General features: G+C 32.9%; 3 protein-coding genes across 3 annotated transcripts; 2 read left to right on the forward strand and 1 right to left on the reverse strand.

Moving 5' to 3' along the window:
- The first annotated feature begins 430 nt into the window (after nt 1-430).
- On the forward strand, nt 431-2235 carry LOC127131940 (uncharacterized). Its single transcript, XM_051060822.1, has 3 exons — nt 431-1276; nt 1593-1670; nt 2182-2235. Exons 1-3 carry the CDS (start codon nt 431-433, stop codon nt 2233-2235), a joined length of 978 nt encoding a protein of 325 aa, XP_050916779.1.
- Nucleotides 2236-2866: 631 nt separating this feature from the next.
- Nucleotides 2867-4590, forward strand: LOC127128614 (BAG family molecular chaperone regulator 8, chloroplastic). The gene is made up of 2 exons (XM_051057981.1): nt 2867-3533; nt 3677-4590. Exons 1-2 carry the CDS (start codon nt 2961-2963, stop codon nt 4397-4399), a joined length of 1296 nt encoding a protein of 431 aa, XP_050913938.1. The 5' UTR covers nt 2867-2960; the 3' UTR covers nt 4400-4590.
- Nucleotides 4591-12435: 7845 nt separating this feature from the next.
- Nucleotides 12436-14722, reverse strand: LOC127128615 (uncharacterized). The gene is made up of 2 exons (XM_051057982.1): nt 14135-14722; nt 12436-12765 (listed from the first exon to the last, which is right to left on the reverse strand). Exon 1 carries the CDS (start codon nt 14431-14433, stop codon nt 14140-14142), a length of 294 nt encoding a protein of 97 aa, XP_050913939.1. The 5' UTR covers nt 14434-14722; the 3' UTR covers nt 12436-12765; nt 14135-14139.
- Between the last annotated feature and the right edge of the window lie 964 nt (nt 14723-15686).

Raw genomic sequence — 15686 nt, forward strand, 5'->3', positions numbered from 1 at the left:
TGGCAAGTTTAAGAAGTAGAGGAGAAATTGTCTTAGCAACTGCATCATCTGGTATAGCTGCAACATTGTTACCCGGTGGTAGGACTGCACACTCTCGATTTAAGATACCTATTGATATTCAACCGAGTTCCATTTGTGGTATTGAAAAGCAAAAGGATCTTGCAAATCTCATTAGAGTTGCTGCCGCAATAATTTGGGATGAAGCACCAATGACAAACAAAAATTGTTTGGAAGCCTTAGATCGATCATTACAAGACATTTGTAGCAACAGTGCTCCATTTGGTGGAAAAGTTCTGATCATGGGGGGGGGGGGGGGGGGGGGGGGGGGATTTTCGTCGTAAGAAAAGGTACTAAGGCACAAATGATTTCAGCGTGTATTGTTCAGTCTCATTTATGGAATCATACCAAGATTTTGCATTTGCGTCAAAATATGCGATCATTGCATGATCAAGAGTTTGCAGAATTTCTTATTCGCATTGGTGATGGTGTCGAACCTACCAAACCAGATGACATGGTGAGGTTACCTTTACATATTGCAATCCCATGGGAAGGTGAACATTCCATACAAGTACTTATCCAACATATTTTTCCTGATCTAGAATTGCATGGTTGGGATGCCCCATATATGGTACAAAGAGCTATTTTGACACCAACAAATGATAATGTCCAGAAATTGAATGATATGATTATCGATCAGTTTCCAGGAGAAGAACATAATTTGTTATCGTTTGACGAGGTTGAAGGAGATAATCATAATTTATACCAGCAAGAATTCTTAAACTCAATTGCACAAGGTAGTTTGCCACCTCATATTCTAAAGATAAAAAAGGGTGCACCATTGATGTTGTTACGAAATCTAGATCCTAGATATGGATTGTGTAATGGGACCCAGTTATTATGTCGTGGTTTATTTATGAATATGTTGGATGTGGAAATCTTGACAGGAAGCAACGCAGGAAAACGTGCTTTTTTGCCTAGAATTAAAATAAAAACATCTGCAAGTGATGGACCGCCTTTTGTCCTTAGTAGAAAGCAGTTTCCTGTGCGACTAAGTTTTGCAATTACAATAAATAAATCACAAGGACAAACCATTCCAAATGTTGGAATATATCTTCCACGACATGTTTTTAGTCATGGACATTTATATGTGGCTTTATCCAGGGGTGTTTCACAGACTACAACAAGAGTTTTAACCAGGGAAGGAAAATTGAAAGGAGAAGATGGTGACTACACAAAAAATGTAGTCTACAAACAAATTCTTTTATCGCACCCGCATGTATTTATTAAGTACATTGAAAAAATTGCTCACACGTTGATTCCCATTTTGATTACACGACATACCAAGCTTATATTGTATTATTTATATCATAGAATAGATAGATAATAACTAAATATAATTTTCTTTTGCTTTAATATACAACCAAACTAGAACACGATGAAATCTTCCAAATATGTAGGGAGTTGAGACGAAAGAATGTTGAAACTTGCTTCGACATGAAAGTAAGTTATACTTAATCATTTATTTTATGCTTTTATGTTAGATATAAATGGGGTGATAGTTATTCTCACTATTCTTATGCAATAAATTTTAGATAACAGACTTTGAAGATAAATGGAACACGTGGAAGGATGAACAAAGTATTTCATCCATCGGCAAACTCGACAATAAGGTGTATTTATCTTTTCCGTAATACGTATGGAAAAAATTCTTGCACTTTCATCACTCTTTCACTAACATTTTTATCATCCTCATTGAAATAGGTCAAACGTTTGAAAATTTACTCCATCGGTTGGAGCTCCACGGTGATAACAGATAAAACACAACTTTGGAAAATGATGAAAAGAGAAATAATATCTCAAAGGATGGAGAGGTTTTTATTTAATTCATTTAAGAATATATTTACTCTAGATTATTTTTGAATGCATGAATTTAACTGCTATTTGTGGTTTATATAAATAAAACCATATATATTTACTAATTCCATTATTTTCCTTATTTACCAGAAATCCAGGTAATTCAGAAACAAGTCATAATTGTTGTTCTACGAAATCTAGACTAAAATAAAGTATCTCCATTCTCCAAGTATTATTTGAGTCGCAATAAACCATATTATATTCAAACGAGTCAAGTGTTCTGAATGTATTTCTTTTATAATATGACATTTCATCATGTATTTGTAGTTTTTTAAATCTCAAGAGCGCATTGATAAAGGGATGGACGAAGAATTGATTTGAATCTTTATAAGGTAAGCAAAAGCTATATTACACTACTTACTATTATTTTTACTATCTTTTTCTTTAAAAAAAGTCTAATTTAAGAGTATTACATTTTTTCTTTACTACGGAAAACAATTGCAGGGAAAAAGAAAATACTTCGAATAGAGATTTCATGTTCGGCATTCCTCTTAAAGAACGTCATTGATTACACAGTATCAATATTACTTTGCATGTTTCGATATAATTTTGAATATCTTTATTTACCGTTTTCAAAATGTATTAATATTATTTTTAATGCGACCTACAGTAAAAACCTCATAAAAAGAAAACAAATATTTATTTTCCTCTACGCTATGCGCATTAAAAAAAGTGGGCAGACGGGCACGGGAGGACCCGTCTGAACGCTAGTTATGAGATAAAGAGAATATAATATTAAATCATTAAGACGTTTGACCATAATTATAACTATTACTAATATCTTGATTATTTTAACAATTAAATCAAAGTTTTTCTTCTTAGAGAAACAATTAAAATACTTAAATATTACATTGATTTTTAATCTATAAAAAATATTATTTTTTAAATTCAGAATCAATGTATTAAAAAAAGTTACAAATTTACACAATAAACCCAAAAAAGTCCCTGTCCTAAAATTCTTTGAAGTGACCAACTAGTAGCCACACTCAAATCCATTCCCCATTCCTCCCTAAAACTCCCTCACTCTCAAAAACCCTCGAGACTGAATGGCCTCTCACCACCACAACCACCACCACCACCACCGCCGTCACCAGTCTCCTCCACCACCTCCTCCTCCAACCCATTGCTTCTGCACCCCTTCCTACACATGCTGCACCCCCCAAAACCCCCATCTTTCTCCACAACACGACCACCTCGTACAATCCATTTACTCCCTCATCCTTTCCCAACAACACAACAACCTCGTACACGACCACCTTCGTCCCACTCAAATCCACCATGACAACCTCGTACACCCCAAATCACACACTCTTCAAAATATCAAACACCAATCCACAATCTCATCTCTCCTTCACCGCATTGAATCCCTTGAATCCTCTCTCAATCATCATCATCACACCCATCAATCTCTCCGCCATTCCGCAGCAACCATTATCCAAACCCATTTCCGTTCCTTTCTTGTTCGTAGATCAAGAACCCTAAGAAACCTCAAACACCTTGCATCTATCAAATCCTCTTTCATTTCTCTCCAATCCTCCTTTTCAACACATACCCATTTCGATTTTCCACCTCTTTCTCTCAAAGCTGTCAACTTGCTCCTTCAACTTGATTCCATTCAGGTAACCCAACTCTGAATATTTTTCATTTTCATTCAATTTTCTATTTTCTCTCTAGGGTTGTGATATAGTGATTATGGAATTGAATTGAATTGTTTTTTATTTTATTTTTTATTCTGAAAGTAAAAATTTTAAATTTGACTTAGGATTGTGATAAAATGATTGTGGATGGGAAAAGGTCGATTAGTAGAGATTTAGTTCAGTTTTTGGACTCGATCGAAGAGGTTGCGGCGAAAAAACATATACTACATGTTAAAGCAGTGAAGAGTTCTAGACCTGGTCAGAAAATTCAGAGACAGAGAAATTCAGACGGTGATGATGAGAAGGGGAAGCTGTTGAAGAATTTGAGGGGTAGGGTTGAGAAGATTAGTAAATTGTGTAAGGTTTATGAAAATGATGAAGAACGTTTAGAGAACGAGGAGGGTGTTCACGAAGATTGTGATGATGATTATGATGACGATGGAGATGAAGTATCCGGTGTTTTGATCGGTAGAAGGGGTAGGAACAGAAACGGGTTATTTGTTAAAAGGCAAGAAATTCAACCTAGAAAGAAGAAAAGTGTGAGATTTGTAGAGAATGGTAAGAATTGCGAGGTTTATAGCACTAGAACTGGTGAATCGGATGGTAGTTCATCGAATGACGAACATGGTGAGGTATTGGAGATGACGAATGGAAAGTTTGCGGTTGTAGATGTTGTGGACTCTTCTCGAGGTGGTGAAGATGACGAGGACGTGCTGGTGGAGGACAGTGGAGGATCGAGTGATGACGGAGATTTAGTGAAAGAGAAGCTTCTGTTTTCTCCTCCGTTGCCGCTTAAGATGGAAAACAGAAGTGATTCGAAGAGTAAAGGCGTGAAAATTTTGTCGTGAAATGTCGTAAGATGCAAGGCTTTGGTTATGTTTTGATTTGTAATGTTTGATTGTATTCTAGAATAGTTTGATTTGGACTTAGATTGTTTGGTAGAGTTCATTTGTGTGTGTCTAATTGATCTTTGGTTCTGTAAATGGATTTGTAATGTTCCACTTCAATTGTTGTTTATCACTTTCAGATTATCATCCTACATGTTAGGTGTAATGACTTCTCACATGATAATCACAACGTTGTTCTCTTGCTATAGGAAAAAAAAATGAGTTTGTAGCTGATATAAGATCATGTCATGAAGGAAGCATATACTTGCATTTGGGACAAACATTTCAAAGAATGAGTTTCATGGTTCAAGGAGCTAGTATGGTATACTTTGCATTTATTTCCAACAAACATTGCATGACATGATCATAAATGAGTTGGAAGGGAACGTGATTTCATAAGTTAGTATTTGACTCACTTGAAAATGAAAGGATTTCTAGACTTGGATTTTTAAATATATTTTAAATATTATAACAATATATATTATATTTCAACAATTTATATAAGTCCTTCAAAACCCTTTCTCTAGTATAGTTTTTAAAATAAACTCAAATGTCTCCCTTTAAATCCTTTTTTTTACTCAATTCTTTCCATTTTTCAAAAGTCATTTCTATCCAAACTTTCAAACAAAACGGTATAGCATAACTAAGATCACTAAGATGATAGTAGGTATTGGATGTTTAGAAATCCATACAAAATATATCACAGGTAGAATAAAATAAAATTGCATTAGTGTTGAGAAATATATCAGAGGTAGAATAAAATAAAATTGGATTAGTGTTGAGAGAGTATGTTATTTTACGGATGAAATTATTGGATTGAGTCGTGGACTAGGTCTATATCTTTAAGATGTTTCACGACACTGGACAAAGTTACGCAAAGTAGTCGAACTACCGCGTCACCTTCAGGATAAAACAGTTCTGTTCAATTTTACGATCACTACTTGCACGTTATGTGATCGTTCCAGAAATACACCTTCGGATGGTGTTGAACCACTCGATGATGGTGTCGAAATCAATTGTAATATCTGGATAAACTAGTTGGAGATGGCGCAAGCAAGCTACTAGAAAACAGAAGAAAAAAATAGAGTGAATATGGGAGAGAAGAGAGAGATTTCGGATTGTGAAATCTAGTGTGAATTGCAAGTGATGGGAAAGACGTTATTTATAGTTGACGATCCAACCCGAATGGGGAAAAATCGTGGGAGGAAAACGTGGAATAGTGGAACCGATCTAGTCTAGACTAACCGTTATTCTCTTTGTTAGCAAGTCATTTGTCGACTCTTTGAGGGCAAACAAACCCAGTCCGAAGTAGGTTTTTGTAGAGGACACGTCAACATTAATTAATATTAATTAATTTCCATTTTTGATTAATTAATAAAATTAATTTTCATCGAATTAATTAAATTCATTTAATTAATTTTCCACCAATTTGAGTTTCAAAAATTAAATGGCAAAGACCTAAGCTTGAGCCCGGACCGAACCGAACCGAGCCGTTCAGACAGACGACGACGGTGACGCACACACGTGTGTTGGTGGTGTGCCCTCGCTCCATTACAAAATTGGATACCCCTTGGGGCCTAACCCAATTTATCCACTTGGAATATATAAGCACTACTAATATGTGTTGTCTTTCCTATGTGAGACTAAAATGCATCTTTTCAAATTCACTTCCATTCATACTAACTCTTACTTGTACTTATTTATTGTCAATTTAGTGTCATCAATTCTTCCAAATTCCCACTCCAATTTTTATCATTCCAAGAATTCCAACGACCCCCACTTGAATTTTAAAAGGTGATTTTAGAATGAACGTCAAAAGTTTCTAAGATTGTGCATAAGTAAATGTGTCAACAACTTGAACCTCTGCGTAGCAGGTAGGATTCTGATTCAACAAGAGTGACATTATTGTCTCGAATTCTATCTCAGACATCAAACCCGCACACAAGCTTTTCTTAAGATGTATTATAATAGCCCGTGCTTTAATGGTCCTTAACATGTATCTCGGTTTAGTGAAGACTCTAGGAATACTGGCTCGAAATTCCATAGGAACCGGACTAAGTTCCATAATCACATAGGTGAGTCTATGAAGAGTACTCTTGTAGCCTAGGTACTCCCTCATACATAGTATAGATCTCATTAAGAGTTTCTATTATCTCATCCTCTTATTGCTTCAGAATTCATGCTTTACTTATTTATACTCGCATGATAATCTCATATTACTCACAACTTGATAGTATCCATTGAACCTATTGCTTGGGATCTCCAGTCATTTAGGTCTGGTTACCATCATGAGCAACTCATTTCTCTATAAGCATTAGTCACATCTTCTTTGATGTATTATGGGCTTTCTCTCTAGCTAATCCTTTCATCAAAGGATCTACTCAATTTTCATCAGTGCGTACATGAATCACTCTTACAGCTCCTTTAGAGATACAATTTCTAACAATGTTGTGCTTTCTTCTAATTTGACGTCTTTTACCATTATAATAACAGTTCTCAATTTTTGCAATAGTCGTGGTACTATTGTAGTGGATCAACACAACTGACATAGGTTTTTCCAGCAAAGAGATCTCAGTTAGCAAGCATCTTAACCAACTTGCTTCTTCACTAGCATTCACTAATGCTATCATCTCAGACTCCATCGTCGATTGAACCAAGATAGTTTGTTTCATCAAAGGATCTACTCAATTTTCATCAGTGCGTACATGAATCACTCTTACAACTCCTTTAGAGATACAATTTCTAACAATGTTGTGCTTTCTTCTAATTTGACGTCTTTTACCATTATAATAACAGTTCTCAATTTTTGCAATAGTCGTGGTACTATTGTAGTGGATCAACACAGCTGACATAGGTTTTTCCAACAATGAGATCTCAGTTAGCAAGCATCTTAACCAACTTGCTTCTTCACTAGCATTCGCTAATGCTATCATCTCAGACTCCATCCTCGATTGAGCCAAGATAGTTTGTTTATTTGATTTCCAAGATACAACTCCTCCAACTATACTAAATATATAACCACTAGTTACTTCAAAATCATCTGATAAAGTATTCCAATATGCATCACTGTATCCTTCAAGTACAATAGGAAATCTCTGATAATGCAAACCGAGATTCACGGTTCTTTTAAGATACCACATGACCCGCTCAATAGCTTTCAAATGCTCATTACTCAATCTATTAGTAAACATGCACAACAATCCTATAACATATGAAATGTCGGGGCTAGTACAATCAATTGCATATCTAAGACTGCCAATGATGCTCACATATTCCGTTTGGCTGACACTATTACCAATATTCTTAAATATTTTTTCACTTGGATCGTATGGTGTGCAAGAAGGTTTACAATCAAAGTAGTTACATTTCTTTAATATCTTCTCTATATAATGAGATTGATTTAAAGAAATTCCTTTTTCGGATCTAGTGATCTTGATTCCAAGAATCACACTTGCTTCTCAGAGGTCTTTCATATTAAAATTGTTGCTCAATAATGATTTCACATCATTAATGACCTGAATGTTTGATCCAAATATGAGTAAATCGTCTACATAAAGACATATGATAGTGCAAATGCGATTCTCAAATTTGTAATAAGCGCATTTGTCACTTTCATTCACTTTGTACCCATTCAGTATCATTAAGTTATCAAACTTTTCATGCCATTTCTTAGGAGCCTGTTTTAGACCATACAAAGACTTATCTAACTTACAAACTTTATTTTCCTGCCCATGAATCACAAATCCTTCCGGTTGGTCCATATAGATTTCTTCTTCTAAGTCACATTTAAAAAAGCCGTCTTTACATCCATTTGGTGTACTATTAAGTTATAAATAACAACAATTGAAATTAGTATCCTAATGGATGTAATTCTAGTGACTGGAGAAAAAGTGTCGAAGAAATCTATATTTTCTCTTTGCCTTAAACCTTTGGCTATAAGGAGAGCCTTGTACTTATGAAGAGTTCCATCAGGTTTTAATTTCTTTTTTAAAACCCATATACAACCGATTGGTTTGCAACCAATTGACAAGTCTACTAAGTGTCGGGTCCTATTAGATTCTAGATAATCTATCTCATCGTTAATAGCTTCTTGCCATAAATCTGCATCCAGAGATGACAAGGCTTCTTGAATATTTGTTGGATCTTCCTTTACTGTATAGGCGGCATAATCAATCCCATAGTCTTTAGAAACTCTTACTCATTTACTTCTTCGAAGCTTTATTTCTACTTTGTTGTTGCTTTCAGTTCTTCTTGAAGATTTGTTGGATCTTCCTCTAATGTATATGCGAACCTTGATTAAAAAGGCATACTCTGATGCTCCATAAGACTTGAGTAAACAATAGTTCATCGTTTAACTAGTTCAAGATGAGACATTGCAAAAGAAAAAGCTTCAAAAACTAAAGAAGATTTAGAAAGTGTTGCATTTTGACGAAACGCATCAACGACACCTCGTTTAGCGTATTCTCTAATGCTTAAATATGGAATTTGACGAGATAGTCGTATGAAGGAACAAATGAGAGATATGGTTTGTGCTTTTGAAGGAGATGGAGTTGTTGTCGCCATTGTAACCGCCACACAGAGGAAAAGTTGAATCAGTGTTATTTCACAGTTTTTTTATAGTAAAAAATCAACCACGAAAGAAATTACCGGTAGAGTTACACCTTTAGATGGTATAAAGATCAATTGATAATGGTGTTGTTGTTCGTTGATAATGGTGTTAAAATCAGTCATGGCAAAAAAACTAGTCGTTGGTGGTGCATAATAGTCACTCGAAAACAGAAAAGAAAAATTTAAGATGAAGCGGAGTCGAGTATTGAATTCTAGAGTGAAAATTATGAGTGTGGAATGCCTCTATTTATAGGTGAAAATCTGACCCAAATTGGAGAAGAAAGTGGGAAAGCGGAGCGTATCCGTTTTAGTTTTAGTTTCATCTGTTCCATCAAGTTTTAGTTTCATTTTCAAAACTCATTTAAAATTGATTGATTTGCAACCAGGAGGTAAGTCTACTAAGTTTCAGGTCATGTTAGATACTATAGAATCTATCTCATCGCTAATTGCTTCTTGTCACAAATTTGCATTCAGGGATGACAAGTCTTCTTGAAGATTTGTTGGATCTTCTTCTATAATATAAGCTGCATAATTGGACCCATAGTCTTTAGCAACTCTTACTTTTTTACTTCGTTGAATTTTTGTTTCTATTTCGTCATTGCTTTTTGTGTTTCTTATCACATGAATGTGACTCGATTCAGTGCCCCCACTATTTCTCGATTTGAAAGGAAATTTATTTTCATAGAATTCAACATCATTTGATTCTATGATCACTTTAGCATTTAGGTCAGAAAACCTATATGCCTTATTGTTTGTTGCATATTCAATTAATATACATTCATAAACTTACTTTGGATCCGGAATTCTGGCATAAACTAGACAACCCCAAGTTCTTAAATAAGACAAGTTTGATTGTCTTTTCTTCGATATCTCATAAGGAGAAATCTTACTTTTTTTACTTGGGAACTCGATTAAGGACATAACAAGCACTCAACAAAACTTCTCTCCGACAGTGAGGAGCAACACCAGAACTCATCATAATTGCAATAACGAGTTCAGTAAGAGTTTTATTCTTTCTTTCTGCTTTACTATTCATTTCAGGAGAGTATGGTGCAGTCGTTTCATATACAATTTCATGTTGTTTATAAAATTCATTAAATAACTCATAATCATACTCAATTCCCCTATCACTATGAAGTCTCTTAATCTTCTTACTAAATTGATTCTCAATTTCATTCACATACATCTTAAACATGTCAGGCGTTTCACTTTTATTCTTCATTAAGTATACTCTTCATTAAGTATACATACATATAATCAGAACAATCATTAATAAAAATAATGAAATAACCTTTACTATTTCTAATTAAAGTTATATCTGATTCACATATATCATAATGTATAAGATCTAGGGGATCAGATTCTTTAATTACTTATTTATGTGAAGTCTTTGTTATTTTAGCTTGACTACAATATTCACATTTTTCTAAATCATTGACATTTATTTTTGGAATTAAGCCTAAGTTGATTAGATTAGAGATAGTGCGCTTATTAACATGACAGAGTTTAGCATGTCAAACATTAAAATCACGCCAATAATAAACAAAATGAGAAATTTTATTCAAATCAACATTCAACTTAAACATGTCATCAACAACGTATCATTTATCAACAAAAGTATCATTCTTAGTGATGACGTACAAACTTGTCCCAATAGACTTATTAAACCCCGTCTTATTTAAAAGAAAATCAGAATCAAGAGTTTTTCTAATTCCAAGAACATGCATGATGTCCATCAAGATTAAAATCTTTCCGGAGATAAAATTCAGCTCCACGTCTTCAATTCCAGCAATCTTAATATAAATTTACTTTACCATTAAACAAAACTTATTTTACTTGTTAAATTTCCTTGGGATGAATTTGGATTTAATTTCTTCCCTGTTACTCAGAATTCCATTCAAAGGTTTTCCATCCACCCTGTCTTTTGTATTTGACATGTTAATCTCATGAGTTGGTGAATGTTATTTTTGGCCTAATACTTCTAGTGAGAGAAGTTGAAGTCACTAGTCTTGGATTTTCTGTGATGTTTATGAACTGAACATAGAGTCTATTTAAGTTTTTGTATTTTACATAATTTTTATATCCATCACTCTTCATGTGTAAACTAGAAGTTTCTTAGTATTACAGACTACTGATCCTTAAAAGTCTTTTTAATTTTTTGAGTTATTTATTTTATGAATAATATTATTTATTTATAAATATGATAGATGATGCAAAGAAATGATGAAATTCAAAGCGATTTTATTAGTTTGAATGATTTATAAAGACATGATTAACAATTTATTTTATTTTATGATCTTTTTAGTCTAACATATCATACTTTATGACTGTTTTTAATTGAAATTTTGTATGTGGAGATTATTTTAAAATAAAGCTCAAATTAAATAATTTTAAAAACTGAGCCTAATTTAAATTAATTTTTTAAGTAATTGGTTATGACATAAACTAGTTTTAGAACTAGTTAAAATAAAATATTTGTTAAAGAAAATAATTTTTTTATATAAATCTGATTTTTTTTTATAAAACTGGATGTTTCTAAAAAAAACTAAAAAACTAATTTTGATTTTGAGAGAGACAGTTTTTAAAATTGTTTTTTTAAAAAACTGGGTTTTAAGTCGATTTAAAACTAAACTGATCCACGGTTTTGAAAAATAAATCGGTTTAATAAAATCAATTTTAAGAATCAAACCAAATCATATATATATATATATATATATATATATATATATATATATATATATATATATATTTTAATTTATGTTGGTTTAAGATATTGGCGGTTTTCAAAGTACGGTTTTGAATCAATTTTAAAACCGAATATCATCCAATTCATAGATAAACTCATATTCGTAGATAAACTTAGTCGTGGAATATCAACCAATTCATAGATAAACTTACTCGTGGTTTGGATCGATTTTGGATTCGATCAGATCCAATTTTATACAATTTAATTTAAATTGATTTTTTTAATATTCAAACTACAAATTATATTTTTTAATAATATTATAAAAGTACTATTAAATATTAAGTTTGATATAATATAATATATAATATATATTATATTAAAAGTTAATATTTCAAATAATAATAATCTCTTATAGTTGGAACAAATGAAATAATAAAAGTAAATAAATTAAATAAAATTAATAAATAATATTTTAAAAAATAACTATCATCTAATAATAAATTAATTCAACAAAAATAAATAAATATATAAATATACACATCCGATTTAATTTGATTTGGATCGATTTTGAAAAATCAATCTAAAATCCGATCTAAACCAAATGAACCAAATGATTTTTATAAAATGACAACCAAACACGTCAAATGCGGTGAGACTTAAAAGACAACCCAGAATAATATACCTAAAAATGAGCACAAATAAATAAACTTAATGTTGCATCATCAAATTATTACCATGTAGTAGAACAATACACTACATTAAATCTTCAATTTACAGAGACAAACTAAAATTACTCATTCCAATTCTAACAACATAAAATTGGTTTAAGTTATTTAAAAATGTCACTCAACTTTAAATATGCATACAAAAACATTGTCCTGCATAAATATTAATGTTAACTACTAAAGAACAATAATAGCTTTCCTCGAGAAAGTTGTAAACAAGATTTTCACTTCATTGCTCGTTCCATAATAGATGAATGCGAAGTAGGAAACATACATTTCTGATTGTCCTATCATCAACAGAACCTAACCTGCAGCAATTCCAATCACAAAGGAGTGAATACAACAATTTAGTAGCAAATAAAAAAGCAGACATGGCACAGAAGCAATTAAACAACATGATTCAAGTCCAATTAGTATACAGCCTAAACAATAGTTACAAACGGTTAAAAATCATCTCAAAAATACATTTTATTTACCCTAGGATGCCACATTCAGTTCTAGATAGTCACAACTCAATTGTTTTGTCAGAAACAATGTGGGACTTCAATTCAACTTCAATAATCATATCATTTTTTTCTTCATTTTAATACTACTATAACTGCAAACAACTGTGATTCACATGGTTTGTTGTTGTTAACTTAACAATTCTTCACCCTGTTATGATAAGAAATTGGACAAAATTACACCAGAGGTCCTTTTAACATTATTAAATTTATTACTTCTGTACTCTTGTGTAAAATAAAATAACTATCCACACACTCAAATCAAAACTACCTATTTTATTTGCTCTCTAAATCATTACTCAAAATTCCGCACCCAAGTTATCATTGACAACTTTCATCATCACACACCATCGCACCTCATTATCATCCACAAAACAAACTCAACACAAAGAGTTGTTAATAAATTCTAATTGAGTATTCCACACCCAAGTTATCATTGACAACCTGCATCATCACACACAAACCCACCTCATTATCATCCACAAAACAAATGCCATGCTCCAAATTTCCCTCAAGCAAAAACAGTCGCCCAACTAAAATATTTCCATGGAGTCACTTCTAAAGAGTGAATCCAAACTCATGATCCCTGCATGAAAATCTAGATCACAAAATAACAACTATCCTCCCCCATTCACATCAGCAACACGGTGCTATTAATGTTCAGATCACAGATGAAAGCACACCAGATAGAAGTCTAAATACTTCTCTTGCTCTGCTGATACTTCCACATTTGGAGTCACTAGTGTAGACAGACATGGCCTGACTAGTCTGAACTCTGAAGTGGTTTTGTCGAGGATGTTTTCAATTTTAACTAACAGCAACCAACATCCAAGTCTTATTCCACTAAGTGGAGTCGGCTACATGGAACAACTGAACAACTTTCGCCATGACATTTTATTTAGGACCATATTACTATTCAAATTGTTAATCTCGGGATCTTAACTAAGGAATACATAGACAATAGAACACAGCACTAGAATAACACAACTTAAATTATGTAGCTTTATAAACATTTCATAGCTCAAACAAGTTTTAAAATACCTATCTTCAAGTTCATTCAACCATAACCCTAAACTTAAGAGCTAATAGAGAATATAATTTCGTTGAAATCAGTCATGCCCAAATTCACAATTATTAGCAACAAAACCTAAAAAAAACTTAAGAAAAATGGAACCTTGATTAAAAGGGTTTATTCTGAATCTCCATAACACTGGGAAGAGGCGGAACATAAAGAGAGTAAACAACGGCCTGTCGTTTAGCTACTTCAAACTGAGATTTTCCGAACGAGAAAGCTTCGGAAACCGAACAAGATTCAGAAAGTGTTGCGTTTTGACGAAACGCATCGACGGCACGTCGTTTAGTGTATTCCCTAATGTTGTAATCTGGAAATTGACGAGATACTCGTATGAAGGAACGGAGGAGCGATAGGATTTGGGATTTTGAAGGAGATGAAGCCGCCGCCGCCGCCGCCATGGTAACCGCCACGCAGAGGAAAAGTAGAATCGGCGATAAAAAATAGGTGGAATCAAGAAACGAGATTGAAGAGGAACTGAATCGGTGACGATGCTCGAATGCGGAGAATCGTGGTGGGTCTGATGAGTGTGTTTTCCGGTAAGGGTTTGGGAAACAGAAGACGCTATTTATTTTTGGCTTAATTGCTGATTGGTCCCTGAACTTTTATCTATTTAGAAAAATAAAAATAAGATTGTATACACTCCTAAATCATCCTCGTAGACAAATTCTAACATCAATGGAATTACACGGGTTGGGTTGGCTTAGTCGTCCAACCAGTAATTTCATTGTCAAAATTCGTAATTTCAGACTTCAATGGATTTGGTCTGTCGTCCAACCCTTAATTTTATTGTCAAAATCGATCCGAAACGACTCGTTCATTAATGGGTTGAGTTGGATTAAATAAAAAAATATATTTTTTATGATTCTTTTTATCGGTTTTAAAAAAATATAACACAACTCAATACAATCCTACTCATTTATAACACTCAAATTCAATGAAACATATCATATAATATCTAATAAAGTTCATTAATATGACATAACATTTTATAATAGTATAAAATGCAACAAGACACATTATTTTTAAATTCATTGGTCTAGTAGTATTATTGGTGGAGAATAACTTTTTTTGGAAAAATTATGGTTATCAGTGAGATATTAATTTTATATTTTTATTTAAAATAATAATAAAAATAATAAAAAATTACTAAAGGCACATCAATGGATTGGGTCAACGGGTTCACAGGTTGCAAAACTCAAACCCGATACCCGAACCAAAATTATATGGGTTGTTATGGATTGAGTTGTGTATACCCGTAAATGAGTGGATTCAGGTAATTTATGGGTTGGATTGGGTTGGATCAACGAGTTTGTGGATCGACTCACACCCATGAACACCCCTAAATAGAATTGGTAATTGTGTAAATACATATAAATACGTGGATTCTACCGAGCAACATCTACTTATTTATTGTTGAAAAGTGAAATTTCAATTAAAAAAAAATTCTAACATCTCAATTTTCTATAACATTTCACAATGCAGTAAATTAAGAAAAAATATGTTTTGAAAATAAATAAATAAACACGTCATTGTATCCAATGGTGTTTAAAAAAAATCAAATATAAAGCATTAAATATAATTATGTTTAAGACGTCACATACCCAAACATGGACACAAATATAGGCATAGTTAAGGGTGCATGGTGGACCAA

This window comes from Lathyrus oleraceus, chromosome 3 (genome assembly GCF_024323335.1).
Source record: "Lathyrus oleraceus cultivar Zhongwan6 chromosome 3, CAAS_Psat_ZW6_1.0, whole genome shotgun sequence".
In the NCBI taxonomy this organism is placed as follows: Eukaryota; Viridiplantae; Streptophyta; class Magnoliopsida; order Fabales; family Fabaceae; genus Lathyrus; species Lathyrus oleraceus.